The sequence below is a fragment of the Alosa pseudoharengus genome, unplaced genomic scaffold, assembly GCF_046254945.1.
Source record: "Alosa pseudoharengus isolate Yale_2024_CS ecotype anadromous, Long Island Sound unplaced genomic scaffold, YU_APseudo_1.1 YU_APseudo_1.1_scf_7, whole genome shotgun sequence".
In the NCBI taxonomy this organism is placed as follows: domain Eukaryota; kingdom Metazoa; phylum Chordata; class Actinopteri; order Clupeiformes; family Clupeidae; genus Alosa; species Alosa pseudoharengus.
In genome coordinates this window covers 10,067,972-10,084,223 of record NW_027468859.1, presented here as the reverse complement: position 1 = coordinate 10,084,223, position 16,252 = coordinate 10,067,972, and the positions used below count along the sequence as shown (strand labels likewise).

At 42.6% G+C, this 16,252-nt stretch overlaps 1 protein-coding gene across 1 annotated transcript in view; it reads right to left on the bottom strand.

The window, feature by feature from the left end:
* mmut (methylmalonyl CoA mutase) overlaps window positions 1-16,252 on the bottom strand; it is a 60,165-nt gene that overhangs the window by 15,086 nt on the left and 28,827 nt on the right. Inside the window, exons 9-11 of the mRNA XM_076272117.1 lie at window positions 13,693-13,808; window positions 11,673-11,804; window positions 7,146-7,293 (exon numbers count right to left, since the gene is read on the bottom strand). Of these exons, the coding sequence (XP_076128232.1) occupies window positions 7,146-7,293; window positions 11,673-11,804; window positions 13,693-13,808 (396 nt within the window). The remainder of the gene's footprint in view (window positions 1-7,145; window positions 7,294-11,672; window positions 11,805-13,692; window positions 13,809-16,252) is intronic.

Sequence of the window (16,252 nt, the reverse complement as noted above, 5' to 3'; positions counted from 1 at the left end):
TTTCAAAACAGGAAGTGGGATGAACGCGCTGCTTGCAACGTAAATCAGAGTCTAACGGCTCCCACACACAGCTGCGTGCATCGCGTTGCTGGAGACGCATCCCATTCACTTTAAATGGGCTCACGTGATCCGTTGCCGAACTGAATTGTGGGTCCGTCGCGTCGCGTTTCTCCCGCCGCTCGCGTTGAGGAGTTCAGCTGTTGCTGCACCGACAGACGGCACCGGCCAATCAAGCCAATCTACGGACGGCACCAACCAATCACATTACGGTTTTACTTCAAGTCATTTGCATAGCTACCGTCGGGAACACCCACTGGCATGCATTGACGGAACGCAGCTGTGTGTGGGAGCCGTAAGCGAGCAGAAAAGGTTATGAACCGATTTGTAACAAGTAAATCGATATAACGACCGGTTCATTTCAGTTTTATTCCGATACGGGGCTTCACATATCGATGTAGCCGTATCTTACACGTTAAAAACGGATACCGATACGTATCGGTTAACCTTTACACCCCTAGTGAATATATATGTTCTTTGGATTACACAGATCACACAGCAGCCAAATCACATGTTCGGGCCATTTGTCTGTGGTCAGTGCTCTGCTCGGTAGCATGAAGGAGAAATCATTAGAGGGCGAGCCGTATTTTGTAAACATCGGAGGGGGAAGTGAAGCTTAGCCCATCCAGATACATTTTAATCTGCACAACTATGGGAGGAATTTTTGGATTCATCTGGTCTCATGGTGTGCTGACAGCGAACAGCTACCAGCTTTATCTCCCTGGTTGTGTGTGTGTGTGTGTGTGTGTGAATGTGCCTGTAGATGGTAGATGTGTGTGTGTGGGTGGTGGGGGGGGAGGGGGGGGGGGTTGCAGGCTTGACCTCAGAAGATGAGCCTTGTGACAGACAAAGCACAAAAGAAAGGTTTAGAAAAGAAAATCATTCTTTTAGTGACAGAAAAATTAGGACATCTCTTAAAAAGAACTGGATGACTCATTTGGTCCACTGAAGCAAATAATGAGCTGAGAGGAAAAGATGACCTGAACAGGAAAGATGTTTTTTTTAATGTCACCCCATTAAACCATGTCTGAATTCCTGGAATCAGTCAGACCTCCAGGAATATGTGTTTAAAGTTAATGTATGGACACCCAATGTAAATGAAAATGTTAATGGAAACGGTAATGCTCAGCATAATTGAATCTTTAGCAGGTACTGTCAAGCTGGTGTTATGTGTGATGTATGGAATGTTGTAGAATCAACATTCTAAAGAATACTTGGAGAGTAACAGAGAGGATACAGAAGGACCATCTGTCCGTACTCTGCATTGATCCTGCCTGTACTTTTGTCAACTTCAATATATATTAAATGGATCAATGTATGAACATCCATTTAGGTATGAAAAGGAAGCATAAACTAGGCTTCACACTCCAAATCCCTACAGTGGTGCTCACAAAGAAAAAAAAAAACATCCACAGAAACATCGATGACACATTTTGTGAGACACTTACAGTGATGGCCAAAAGTGTTGACACCCATGCTAAAGTTGACTGAAAAGAGGAATATAAAATCATCTTTTGGAAATTTATCTTAATGCCTTAAGTGAAAAATGAGGAAATATCTAACCTTTAAGGACACCAATTTTCTTAGTGAATGAATAATGTTTATCATAAATAAATGTTCTTCCTTAAAATAGAGGGGTCATAAGTATTGACACCCCTATGTTAAATTTCCATAGAGACAGGCAGATTTTTTTTTTTAAAGGCCCGTTATTTCATGGATCCAGAATACTGTGCATAATAGTCCGGTGGACAGCCAGGCCCGGAGTGGGTAATCGGGAGAATCGGGAGAATTCCCGGTGGGCCGCTTCACTTTTGGGCCGGTCGAGGGATTGGAGAAAAATATTGGCATTTGTCACGTTAATCTATCTTCTCTTAAAGTTGGCTACACAGGTTTGCATTCTATGCCTAACACCGCAGCCTCTGCATGGGTTGTTCTCCCCTCCCAAGAAGAGTTAATTGGTTGGGTCCATATAGCCCGTCTTTCCTAAAAAGTTTTCTCAGATACCAGCCGGGCCGGCCCCCGTAGTGATAAGCGTCAAGGAGGATGGATGGTAGAAAGATGCCATGAAGGACTGAAAAGGCCAGGTAAAAAAGACGAAAAGTATTGGAGGGAAATGCTGCCAAATGTTAGCCAAATGTGCCATGCTTCCAATTTTTTTTGAAGAGGACAGACATAAGTGGCAACTGGTAAAGAGAGATAGCCATGATTATAACGGCGTCATTGGGCTAATAACCTACTGGACGTTGTAGCGTTGTCAACCTATTCGCAAGTAACATATTAAATTAATTAAAATATTAGCATTTTGATATCATCCAATATGGCTATTCATAGACTTTGCAAATATTATGCAAATATTGATAACAAAACTCAAGCTTGATCTGTGTATGCAGTAGCCTAGGCCTAAAAACAAAAGTAGCCTGAGCAGCAGATCAGCCAGTCCCCCGCTGAAAATGATGAGCCCGAAATTAACTATTACTATAGGGACAAGTAGAAAGGATAATAGAGTTAACCATATGAATTAAAGTTATTTTATGGAAGAAAGAACAGTAGGCTATGACAGCAGTAGACTACATGATCAACCTATATGGCTTGTTTGCTCAGAAGTGGGTGTAGTAAAGGAGCAAATCACCAAACAACAACATGATAGCTGACCCATGCAGAAAAAAAACATGTAAACAATACAGTAGTTCAATATGCCTCTTAGTGGAATTGTGGGATACATTTCAAATGCTTTATTTCTTCCTTCCTGTTTTTATGAACTTATCAACCTATCCTTGTGGAATAGTGGAATATTAGCCTATAATAAAAACTACAGGATAGTAAGAGCTGAAATGTTGCCTTATTTATCCAATTTCCACCACCACTAAAAAAATGGGCCGGTCTTGGGCCTGAAACTCCCGGGCTGAAAAGTGGCCCCACTCCGGCCCTGTGGACAGCCCATAGAGCCCCATTGTGGACCCGGAAATGTTTTGAACCACGGTTTGATACAAACCTCTTTTTTTGGAAGGGGGGGGGGGGTGGCTAGACTACAATTTAATATATCTGTATTATTTTATATCCTGATATAAAAAGAGAGAATACTGAATGTCTGATATTTATGACAGCACACTTTATGCAGATTAGCCTATAGCTTAGGCCTACTATTTCTATTATAACTCTACCACATTCAGCTGTCTGGTTGAAGCCTGGAAATATTGTAAACAAAGTAGCATAGTTGGCTAGCTTATCATAGTCTACTGATTGGACTGTTCAGTTTCCTCATGTGTGTTTAAGATAATATTGTTCTCCTTGTGACATGCCCTTTTGGGAAACATTGGTATTGAGATGATCATTCAACTTGAATGCAAGAGCTTTAACAAATATGTGCAGCATGCTAATGATGCTAAGCAGATTTAATAGTGTAACGATTGATGAGACAGCGTTGTCTAATCAAAAGCTTTATTAAAGGTCGGGAGCAGGGACATAGGCACAGAACATAGCACACGCTAGGGAAGTCAAGAACACTCGCACCTTACACACATAGGGTTGGACGCCACACCATAAAGGCACAAGAACACATATTAACAACCCCAAAGTTCTCCCAGAATCCCCAGCGCAAAACATTGTGGGAATTTCAAGCACAGTCCAGCACGCTACACAGTTCCCCCAACAAGCAATTGCCGTCCTCGGCACGGGCGTTCCCACATTCAGTCCAGGAAAGTCTCTGGCACTGCCACACAGCAGGTGGGGTGCACACACCACAAGAGCCCTACTCACCCCGAGGAACCACAACCACCAGCAGCCCAATGCGGGCGTGCTGGCAGTCACCTGGCCGTCGCCGCTCGTCCCCAGCGAACCCCCTCAGGTCGCACTTTCGCAGTGTGCACCACAGAAATGTTCCTCCAACACCTGGCAGGGCCTAGCCTCCACTGCCACAGACCCCCCCGGCACTGAGCACCGTAACCGGCACCACACCTCCGACGCTCCGCTCCTTCGTCTTGCCAGTCGGGGCAGCAAACTCCAGCTCCATCACAGCCGGACCACACTGCGCAATCAGGCTACAGCTACCGACGTTGGCGTCCCTCCTCTGCTGCCTTGTCGCAGAGCTGTCCTCCGCTGCTCCCGGCCGCTCCACTCCGCCACGATCGCGCCAAGGCCTAGACCTTCTCTCTGGCTCGTGCCATCGGATTTCACACAACAAACTTTTTTTTCCCCTTATTTTTCTAAAGAGCGCCAGCGAACAGGCCAACTCGAACAGGCGCCCGCACAGCATGGTGCCTCCCACACGCACCCAAAGGCTTACAGTTTAGTTTTTCAGAGGGCCCTTCCACCGACGCTGCCCAACCGTCGTGCCTCAAGCGGCTCCACCTCCTTGCCGCTCCACTTCTGCTCTGCTCCGCAGCCAGGGCCACCGCCAACTCCAGCCTAAAGCCGCCCGGCGGGGGCAGGGGCTCCAGGTCTTCTGGCTGTGAAGTCAGTTCCCAGGCCGGCGTCACCACCTCATCTTCCAAGGCTGCTTCCTCAGGCCGCTCTCCCGGTCGCGTTAAGTCTTTCTCCGCCGTGGCCACTGCATCGAGACCCTCTTCAGGCAAGCACTCCTCCCGTAGCCAGGCCCAGGTGACGGCTGGTCTCTACTGAAGGCCTCTGTAAGCTTTTTAGTACCCCTTGCAAGGGCTCTTTTTGGATCCTTTTGCTTGGGCCTCTACCTAGCGGTGAGCATGGACGGATTATGAACTTTCGGGCCCCTGGGCCCAGATGTATTAAGGGCCCCCCACTAATTGTCACATATGTGGAAGGGGGGTTTGGGGGTCCTCCCTCAGAAATGTTTTAATTTGTTTGATGTGATTTTCTGTATTCTGGTGCATTTTGGGGATGGCCAATACTAAATTCAATCAGATTCATAGCCTACATCCTGATAATGTGTTGATATTGAGGCAATGATTTCATGCAAAGGCTTGGGCTTCAGGGCCCCCTGACCCCTTGGGCCCCTTGGCCCGTGCAGTGATCCATCCCTGGCGGAGAGGTCTCCCACTCCCGGCTCCTCCAGCACTGAAGACACTGTCTCCTACAGAATGCAACTTGCTCCTCTATGGAAAACGTGCCCATCTACAGGTGCTGCTTTGGAAAGCACCAGACCGTTCTGATCCACCGGCTGTGGATATTACCACATTTGGATGGAGTAAGAAGACAGGTATGAAAAAAGGAGAAGAACTCGCCCACCCTCGATTCAAGTCCTGTTGCTCCTCCTGATTTTGTTAGATGTTATCAGCTGTAACTGCACAGCTGGGTTAAAACTGTGTATACATGTATCTGGAAAGTGCAACTGCAGGCCTGGCCTGTACTAATTATTGTTTCTGCAAAGGCAGTGATGTTACATGTTGCAATATATTAACACAGCAAAAAGAGCAGAAGGACAGGGATGAAGAATCTGGAGAAGATGACGACAGGACAACGGATGAGGACAGAGAGGAGTAGTAGAGGCTACTGTAGTTCTTCACTTTGTTTCTCAATTGTGAGTCACAGCAGAGGGCCAGTGAATAGCTATTTTCAAAATTATTGTGGAATTCAGAAAATACTTGAGGATCCAAATTATTCCTGAACACTGAACATTTTTATCCTCCAAAAATCTGTTTAAATCGGCCCCAAAAACTCAGCATGTGACCAAACCATGTTTAAATAGTGATTTTCAATCTTAAAAATGTCAGGTATGGACTCAGCATCTCCAGTAACCCCTAAAAACATACTAACATTGTCCAGTTTGCCCAAGCAGCTCCTATAATATGATCAATATAGGCGATTATGCTCATTTATGCTAATTAGCTGAATTACACAAATTGCCCAACATATGCAAATTAGCATCCGGCAGTTTCTGCATGCTGGGGACCCATACTATATATTTCTATCATAAAACTTTGGTGTACTCAACATTTCTGGGTTCACCTTTCTGTCCACCGAACTATAAAGTTACCTTGGCCTTTGGAATTAAAATAGCCCCACATCATCACATAGCTGGTTTGATGCTCATTGAGCTCAATGCAAATCAAACCAGCTAATAGGCTAACTGAAATAACACCCAACTGCCAATCTCTAGGTATGGTGAAGGGTATGTGATGATGTGGGGCTATTTTAATTCCAAAGGCGCAACATTGACCCTCCCGCTGGATGCTGCGTAGCGCAACATTGACCCTCCCGCTGGATGCTGCGTAGCGCAGCATGCTTTTTATTTCATGTTTCTAGGTGCTACAGAGGCTTAGATATTACATTTTGGTAGACGTTGAATTTTTAGTATGTTTTCAGAAAACCCTCAGGAAATAAGGTTATTTAGTCTAGAATGCAATAGGTGTTTTTAGCAGGCATTTTAGGAGTAAATGGGTTAAAAATAAAAATCTGCCTGTCTCTATGGGAATTTAACATAGGGGTGTCAATACTTATGATCCCTGTATTTTAAAGAAGAACATTTATTTATTTATGATACATTATTCATTCACTAAGAAAGTTGGTGTCCTTAAAGGTTAGATATTTCCTCATTTTTCACTTAAGGCATTAAGATCAATTTCCAAAAGATGATTTTATATTCCTCTTTTCAGTCAACTTTAGCATGGGTGCCAACACTTTTGGCCATCACTGTACGTCACCCACAACCTTTACAGAAATTCTAAGATGCCCTTGTGAAATGACAAGAGAATTGAATGTGTCCATAACAACAACAATCGACAGGTTTTCAAAAACAGTCGTAGGCAGGGATGTAGTGGAGGCTAAACGCTACTAAATGCAGTTTATCCACCTCTGACATTTCAGAAATAGAGTTTATCCACCTCTTTTTAGAGTTTATCCACCTCCCAAAAGAGTTTATTCACCAATTGCAACTTTTAGCAGTCAAAAATCACACTGCAATACACACAATAACCTCCACCATCATCAAAAATGTTCTGTATGCCTTTTTAAAAACTCCGATACCACATGGCATGGCACAGTCCACCTTACCGTGATCACAGAATTCATAGTTTATTCACCTCTTATTTTAACACTTCACCCCTGGTCGTAGGTTATATTAGATAAACTTGGTAGGTTGATATTCAAATGCTTTCATTCTTTGCTCAACTGTTCACCTGAAAGAGTGGTCCAATGTCAACGTCGAAGCCCAGATCAGCGAATCCTGTGGCGATGACCTTTGCCCCCCGGTCATGGCCGTCTTGCCCCATCTTGGCCACCAGGAGACGCGGGTTTCTTCCCTCATGACTTTTGAACTGCACCACCCTGAGGAGCAGGCACCACAATAGCATAAGAACAAACGAAACCCATAGAAAACAAACAAACAAACAAACAAAATCACTCATGACCACTCAATGCACAGATTGATGTAAAAATGCAGTAGTATTCAGTACTAGTTAAAATAAATGATAAAAACTTCAGTTACTAGTAGTCTTCAGTTCAAATCTCTACACATATGAAAAGCACTGTCACCAACTCACCATTGAAGTGACAATTTACATTTACATAAATTAATTTACCTAATTTAATTCATTCATTCATTCATTCGTTTGTCACCTTCACCCAAAGAGACTTTCAATTAAGTACAGATATACTGTGCCTTTTCTTAGTAAACAGATAATCTGCAATCAAACACCTGTGTATCTCACTCCATGAGTATCACTACACCAAACTCCGCTTCATGCCTGCCTAACAATGCCCCCTAGCAGTTCACTGTAGACCACGGCCTCTTGAGACCTTTTTTGCTAAATCAGCATGTCATCTACCTTGGCTTTGAACATCTAACCTTGGCGCCATTAGTACGTTCCTCTACCCGTTGAGTTACTGGAGGGTAGAAAACAAGGAGCTACATGACTGGCCCTGACTGACAGGCAGCTAAGACAGATAATTCACCACACTATAAAAGGACAATCCAGGCATACCTTACAGTAAATCTTTACACCCAAGAAAAGAAGCCTGTCGTGATGAGCAATCATCCCTTGAACATGGCCCATATGGCTAATATGAGCTAATATGACTGGCGTTTCATATAATTAATACTTAATTACAGGAAGAGGGGTGGAAAGGACTGGATTCGGCGTTAACTTAAGATCTCCCATCCCCATCGCTGTTCTTTAGCTGTTGACCCTATCATCACATATAGTCATGTTCAGGGGCAGGCACAAGGTTTTATGTTTTAAGAGCACATGTTCACCGGAGTAGGCAGGAGTGTCTGTGTCCTGTGTCGGCCTCTACCTACGGGCTTTTGGTGGGCAGGAACATGGCGATACATAATTCTGCATTAATTCTTTTTCATCTAGCTGTCCCCATCTCTGCTCTTGAGCTGTCAGCAGCACACGTGCACTCATGCCACCTTTCACGACAAATCCTGCAAACAGTCCTTGGCTCAAGGCTCAAGGTTTTTAGAATTTAATGCAGCGCACAAGAACAGGCAGGTGTAATACTGAAAAATAATGTGCAGATTTAATGATGCAAATCTAATGCTAAATACTAAATATTATGTTTACATCACATTATCTGTCATTTCACAGATGCCCTTATCCACAGGGAGTTGAGCTAATTACCGGGACAGTCCCCATGGAGGAATTTGGGATTAACTGTCTTACTAAGTCTGTAAACAATGCTAATTCTGGGTATGTGAGCACACAATTCGAGGAGATTCCTCAACATATTTACCTCACTGTTAGGCCCATCTGGTTTTCATTGGCCTTCATTAGCCAACGTTTTATCAACTTTTGATTTCCGTCACACCCTGCTGACTCTTAGTTGCTTTGGCTGTTTTGTTTTAGTTATGTTTTAGTTTTTTGGCGAGCAGGACAAAAGTACAGGTGAGGGTGGAACAAAATTGTACACAGTTTTGCAGGGACAGGGGACAGGGACAGCAGAGACATCTAGTGCCAATCTCTCGCAGTCATCTAGTTCCAATCTCTGTTCTTTAGTGTCCATCATCACCATCGCATACTCTTTCTCAGCGCATGTATTCTTCAATCTCGTTCCACAGCCGACCTTCAGTCTTGCATAAGCGCAAACCTCTCTGGACTTTACTTTCAATCCACCTCTGCCTTGGTAATCAAAACAGGCTCTTTGTGGCATGGATAGGATACAAAACGAGTCTTTCTCAGAAGCATGCCCTGGTTGGCTTAAAAGTGTTGCTACACAATAAGCATGAAGACACTTAAATTCTCATGCCAAAATAAATGGAAAAATTTGATCATACATTAGTTACTATGGAAACATCAGATCTATGTGTATTGCGTACTGTATGTGTCCACTCCAGATGCCCAAAATAAAGACTCAGACTCAATCTAGACTCAGTCACCTCTTGCCTAGACTCAGGCAAACTGCTTGATTCATTGCCAAACGGTATGTTTTTGTAGTTTTACTGAGCTGTGCTGCAAATGTTCAGCAGGCTATGTACATAATCTCTACATTAAACACTAAAGTGTTTTTCTTAACAGCCAAAGTCTAAAATTAACATTCCTGGAACCTGACTCGAATAGAGTAGATAATTAAATATCCTATGAACAAGCTGTTCAACAAATGTTTGTGAAATTCATTGTGTAATTTCCTAGTAAAGTAATAGTATGAGTAATTCCATTCATGCATTCATCTGTATATTTTGAACTCTCAGAAGTACCACACAGTACATGAATTTACTATTGCCATTTGTCATTTTTATGTAACCTCCCTCTACTATTGCCATTGGTCAGATTTATGTAACCTCCCAACGTTGAGAAGGCTTACTGATGCTAATGGAGCTTTCTGCAGCATACTGAAGAGCCGTATAATATTTAATTACCAAGCCACAGAAAAACATCTACAAAAAAGGACCACACTTGCATAAGCACCTTGCTTTCTTTGTTTTCTTTGTTGACTTGGCAACAAGCCACTCATGATGACACAATGGTTTCCGCTCGTAGGGTCGCTGCTCTCTTCCACTCACCTGTTTTTGTCATGTTTCCTTTCACTGTCCTTGAACCTCTCACTCTCTCTCACTCACTCTCTCTCACTCTCTCTCTCTCTCTCTCTCACTCTCTCACTCTCACTCTCACATTATTATGCAAACTGGATTTAAGTGTCATAAACATTTATTTTTTTGTTTTTCAATTAAACTCATGGGTGGTATTGTGTCTCAGGCAGGGCTTTGAAACGGTTCAAGGAACGAAAACGAAAACCGGGAACTTTTTGTAATTTACAGGGAACAGAAACGAAACCGGAAACGTTATTATTTTTTATGTTCTGGAACAGGAACACTTATTTAAAAATAATGGTAACCGGTTATTACCGGTTTTATTTCGTTCCTCAAAGTTTTCGTTGCCTAATTAACTAAAAAAAAAAAGTAATTATTTTCCTGCGCACGTTACCATGACGGCTGAGGTTCACTTCCTGTGTGACATCACATCAGACATTCGCTGACTGAGAAGCGGTGGATTACAAAGTCTCCACTCCACATCTTAAATAAGAGGTAAATTACGATCCATCGTTAATTAAAACGCTCATTCCAAACACAATAACAATAGCTATATTTGTCGACTCCACGTTAATGATGGACTAGCGAACATTTGGCTAAATGGCGCCAACACCTCTGTTTGCCTAATGCACAGATGGCTTGTTACGGTATGAGTAGGCCTACTGGATGGCCTTTCCCCCCGACAGTTGGAATTTGTTGTTGCCCGAGTGGCATAACCACGTGTCTTAATAATGTCGTTACGTTTGTGGAAATTTTCTCTTTTAACAATAAACTACACATTTGAAATAATTGTAGGCCTATTTAATTATTATTATTAATAATAATATAATTATTATGATTTAATAATGGTTGTAATATTATTACATTTGGTTTAAGCTGGATGAGAAAGATGTGACATAATTCTATAGCATTAAACAGCTGACAGGAACGAAATTAACCGTTCTGGGAACAGTATTTTTTTGTTCTAACCGGTTCGGGAACGTCAATTTATTGGTGGAACTCATAACCGGAAACGTTATAATTCCGTTTCTGTTCGGAACGAACCGATTGGGGGAAAAAATCGGTTCAAAGCCCTGGTCTCAGGGCTCTTTGGATCATTGAAATCAATCTCAGACACGTGATAATTAGTTTGCCAGGTGAGCCCAATCAAAGGAAAACTAATTATTAAGCATGCCACAGGTTTCAAGCAATATGGGAAAGAAAAAGGATCTCTCTGCTGCTGAAAAGCGTGAAAGGTATGAAAACACTGGATATTTCTCGAAAACAAGAAAAAAATCCTTGCTGATCCTTCTGATTAGCCTTCTGAATGCCATTTCACCTGTATTTATCCCTTTATCCTCTTACCATTTAAGGGCCAGGGCTCAGTATGGCATTCCATCAATAGCACTCACATGCATGCTTACCACAGTTTTACGAATAAAGGATGTCACATTATACTAGTGTTGTTAAAATGCTGGCCTATGCAATTGTGACTGTGAATGTGGAGACAACTATGAATGTGGAGAATGTGATGGATGTTTGAGGTGGTGAAGCAGTCAAATGTAAACTAAAGAATGTTTTACAACAGGAGATTCATCCAAGCCATGACATAAATAATAAATAAAAAATATCACGGTGCTGAACTCAATGTTTGCCAGTTTTCTTTACCAAGGTCAGCAACAAAGTGTTCTCTTACCGTTTGTGGACCAGGGAAATTTCCTCCAACTCGCCGAACTCACTGCGGTAAGCGCCGCTCACCATGCGCGTGCTTGCCTTGTGCTCTCCGAACACGGTCTTCATGGCATCAGTGATCTCACCCACAGAGCATCTATGGAATACACAGCAACCTTGCAGTTAATATATATACAGTACAATGCAACTGGAAAGTTTTTAGACCCTTTCAAGTTTTCCACATTTTGTTATTTTTCAGACTCATCTTAAAGTAACACCAAAGAGTTTTTTGTACCTTAAAATAATGTTTCCAAAATCGTTTCAGTGGTTCATCAACTTGTAACAGGGTGAACAGCACTTCTGCAGTCGCTTTGCGGCCCTCTATCGGCTATAACCGCACTATGTAAGTTTGCCAGATCGGGTAGCGGATCTGTAGTTCGATGGAATGAGACATAAGAAACTACAAATTTGACTTGCATCTGATGTCGCAATACATCGTACTTTCATAAATCATGCAACATATTCTACCTTGTCTGTGGACAAAGCCGGTGCTGGATAAACAAATAGCGTGCGTGCGACAGAGGGAAAGTTCTTTGGTGTTGCTTTAAAAGGGATTCCATTCTTTTTTTTTTCTCATCAATCTGCACACAATACTCCAACACTCCACCAAAAAGCAGGTGTTTGTTTTTTGTCCTTCTTTACGCTTCTCTCATCCTCTCAAAGGAACTCTGGATGTCATTCATAGTGACCATTGGGACCTGTCTGACCAAGGCCATCTGTTTCGGATTACTCAGTTTGGCTGAGCGGCCAGATCTAGGAAGACTGTTGGTTTTTCCAAACTTTTCCATTTGAGAATGATGGAGGCTACCGTGCTTTTGGGCACTTATAATGCTGCAGAAATGTTCTTGTATCCTTCACCAGATCTGTGTCTTCACACAACCCTGTCTCGCAGGTCTACAGACTACGGGCAATTCTCTCGACCCTTCACTCTCACATACACCATCAACTGTGAGCCATATATAAAGGGATGTTTGCCTCTCCTAATAAATTCCAGTGAATTCATTTAGGCACAGGTGGACTCCAATCAAGTTGTAGAAGCATCTCAAGGACCATTGATAGAAGTAGGAGGCACCAGAGCTCAATAGCAAGCGTCATAACAAAGGGTCTGAATACTTATGTAAATGAAACATTCAGTCTTTTATTTTTTATAAATTTACAAAACACTCCAAAAACCTGCTTTTTTGTGGAGTGTTGGAGTATTGTGTGTAGATTAACCCATTCACACTGGATGCTGCATGACGCAACATTCTTTCTCCCGCCTGATGCTGCGTAGCGCAGCATGCTTTTTATTTCATGTTTCTAGGTGCTACAGAGGCTTAGATATTACATTTTGGTAGACGTTGACAATTTTTAGTATGTTTTCAGAAAACCCTCAGGAAATAAGGTTATAGTGTCTAGAATGCCATAGGATTCTAGGCGTTTTTAGCAGGCATTTTAGGAGTAAATGGGTTAATGAGAAAAAAATGTTTTAATCCATTTTAACATGAGTCTGAAAACATAACAAAATGTGGAAAACTTGAAAGGGTCTGAAAACGTTCCGGTTGGTATATATATATAACAAATGAAATGGTCTCAGGACACTTCACCTAAATTATCTAAACAAATGTTTTGTTTATTTTATACTACAGCAAATTATAGCTCATTGGATTACCAGCAACTATTAAAAGGTAGGCAGCTATTTAGACAGATGACTAAACGGTTATGAAAGGGCAGAGAAGACTAGATTTAAACAAACCACCAGTCCTTGCTGTAGATGTACAGTATAGACATAGTGTACAGTATAAACACTGTGACTGAATTGAACCTATAATGCTGAGAGATGTATCCGTGGCAGTTAACTGAGTACAGTATGTGGCCATCAATTCCCATGACCTAGTCCTTGTAAAACCTTATGACCTCTGCTTCCTGCACCTCTCATTAATAACCTACCCTAAGACCTTGAGGTCCTCCAGCTTATTCTGTGACACTGGTGAACTCATACCAACCTTGCCCGCGATGCCTCCACGGCCAATGCCAAGAGGTTGCCTTCCCTGGTGCGAGAGCACTCTTCAATGGCCGTCAAGCATCTCTTCACAGCCTCAGGATCACGAGTCTCTCTTACCTGCATGCACACAAGGACACAAGCCATCAGTTGCATACTAATGCACCTAGAGCTTAGCTTTGGCTATTTTTCCTGGAATGAAGATGGACATACATTCCAACAGGAGGGTTAATGTCTTTCTGAAATAGATTAGGAAATTAATTTCAATTACGACCCAGACTAAATTCAATCCCTGTTGACGAAATCAGCTTGGTTGGGGCTCACAGCCTCAACCCATTGAGGGAACATCAGTAGACAGCAAAACACATAAGAAACTAGATGGTATACGGGTATGTGTGTGTGTGTGTGTGTGTGTGTGTGTGTGTGTGTGTGTGTGTGAATCAACACACTACACCTTGCCATCTGTTTCGATTAGAGGCTACTTAAACAGCAAGAAACAGCTGCAGTGTAATGGCCTCACACAGGATGGCCTGTGGGCATGGTGGGTCATTAGAAGGCAACGTGACGGCGCTCAAGGACTCGAGTGAGTCACTAAGGCTCTGTCAGTCACACAGAAGTCCAGTGCCTACAGAGACCGGTTTTTTTTTACATTGCACTCACGGAATGGGCAGCTAGCGGTCGTGAGATGATCGTTGAATGGGACAAAAATGTTATAAACTTGAAACCGCGTAAAATCCCTGACTGCACCTTTAAGTTAACGATCGCAAAAAACATACTAATCTACTGGTCTGTGGCATAGGCCTAATAGAGATTCATGAGTCATTTAACCCATGAATTTACACAATCTACTCAGTTAATTCATTCATTCATTCATTCATTCATTGGGAATACCATTTAATCAAAACCTTAAGTATTTGATCACAACTCCCCTCCCTTGATTATGAGAATTTTATGTTATTTCATGGATCTACTTCAACCTTCATGAATCTACTTAAAATATGTGAATGAGTTGAAAGGTAACCCAGCTTTTGCTGGGATCAGTGGGCCAGACAGACATGGCTCACACAAAATGAGTTTCATCACACTGTGAACCTTGCCACCTCATCACAGAATTAGCAGCCACCAAAACCACAGGTTTTCCTCATGTTTTCTCATGTTTTTCTTAAACAGAGCCAGACAGCTACCCCGTCTGTGACCTCAACTTAACTGCTTCAGTAAACCTATTGTCCACTCATTCACACTGGTGTGAATCACCCAATGGGCCAAAATAAGCCCAAATTCCACAAGGTATCTAGATATTTTGTTGCGAAAGAAGAGAAAAATGGGCGGGGGGGGGGGGTGCTTCCTTGTCACCAGCCACACTCAATATTTTTGGAAGACATTTTGACCATTGACCACAGCGACAACTATTTTATCAAGTACTATCACCAAGAGCTCACAAGTACACACATAAACACACACATACTTTGCAAATGTAATGCCAATACAAAACACATAGTATTAAACCCCGGAGTGAAATCTGAAGCATTCATTAATTAAAATGTACCTTCCATATTAACTACTATAATGTTTACACATGCCCTGGAAAAAAACCCACCAATCTCCCTTTCAATCCCTGCACTAGACTACACAGAGTTCCACGCATGCTTGTCCTCCCAAACACTCTGTCCCTTCTCTCTGTGCTACTGCTTCAAGCAACCTGAAAATACACCAAAAGTGTGTGTGTGTGTGTGTGTATGTGTGTGCACTTGTGAACTACTTGGTAATATCACTTGATAAAATACGGAGTATCTGGTTTGAAAAGAGCAGGGCAGTCAGGTTTTAGATTTACTGAACAAAGCCGCCAGCACAGCATAAAGCAATCTCAGTTTGGACTGACCTACAGTTCACTGGAGGAACTTAGGCAACGTAATAAGTAAAATATTCCACGTGACTGGTGCTTGCAGGGGAACTACATTTGTAGCATGGAAGTCAGGGAGAAGCCTACGGACTTTAAGCATTGCGTATGTATGCACATCATGGCAGCAACACATATCCGGTGTTCATTTGGTGTGCCAGTTGTGTACTCACACGTGTCCGTGAGATGCAACATTTACATGAACGCTAGGGGCGGTAGCGCAGTATGGGACCATATATTTAGAGACCCTTTCAACAAGGTAAACAAAAACAATGCTTGAACGTTCTATTTGGGCCCCAAACTACTTCCTCTGCATTAAGATAACATATGGAATGTTAAAAAGGAAGTCTTGTGGGGCCAACTATGATGCTGATAATGGAACTCTCTTGAAAGGGTCCATATTTATACACACCATCACAGGTCTTCCATGCACTTAACCCTCCTTAGTTTTGCTCATTAGCAGAAAGTGTGTGTGGCTGGATGCCATCCTTTACTTGCTGGATGCCATCTTTTTCTCTCTCTCTCTCTCTCTCTCTCTCTCTCTCTCTCTCTGACGGCCCAATGGGAGCTCATCCTCATAGATGAGCCATTATCCTCTGACCTTTTTTCTACCTGTACCCACTTTAAAGAGGCACCACTCACATGTAATGATGTCTGTCTCTCTCTC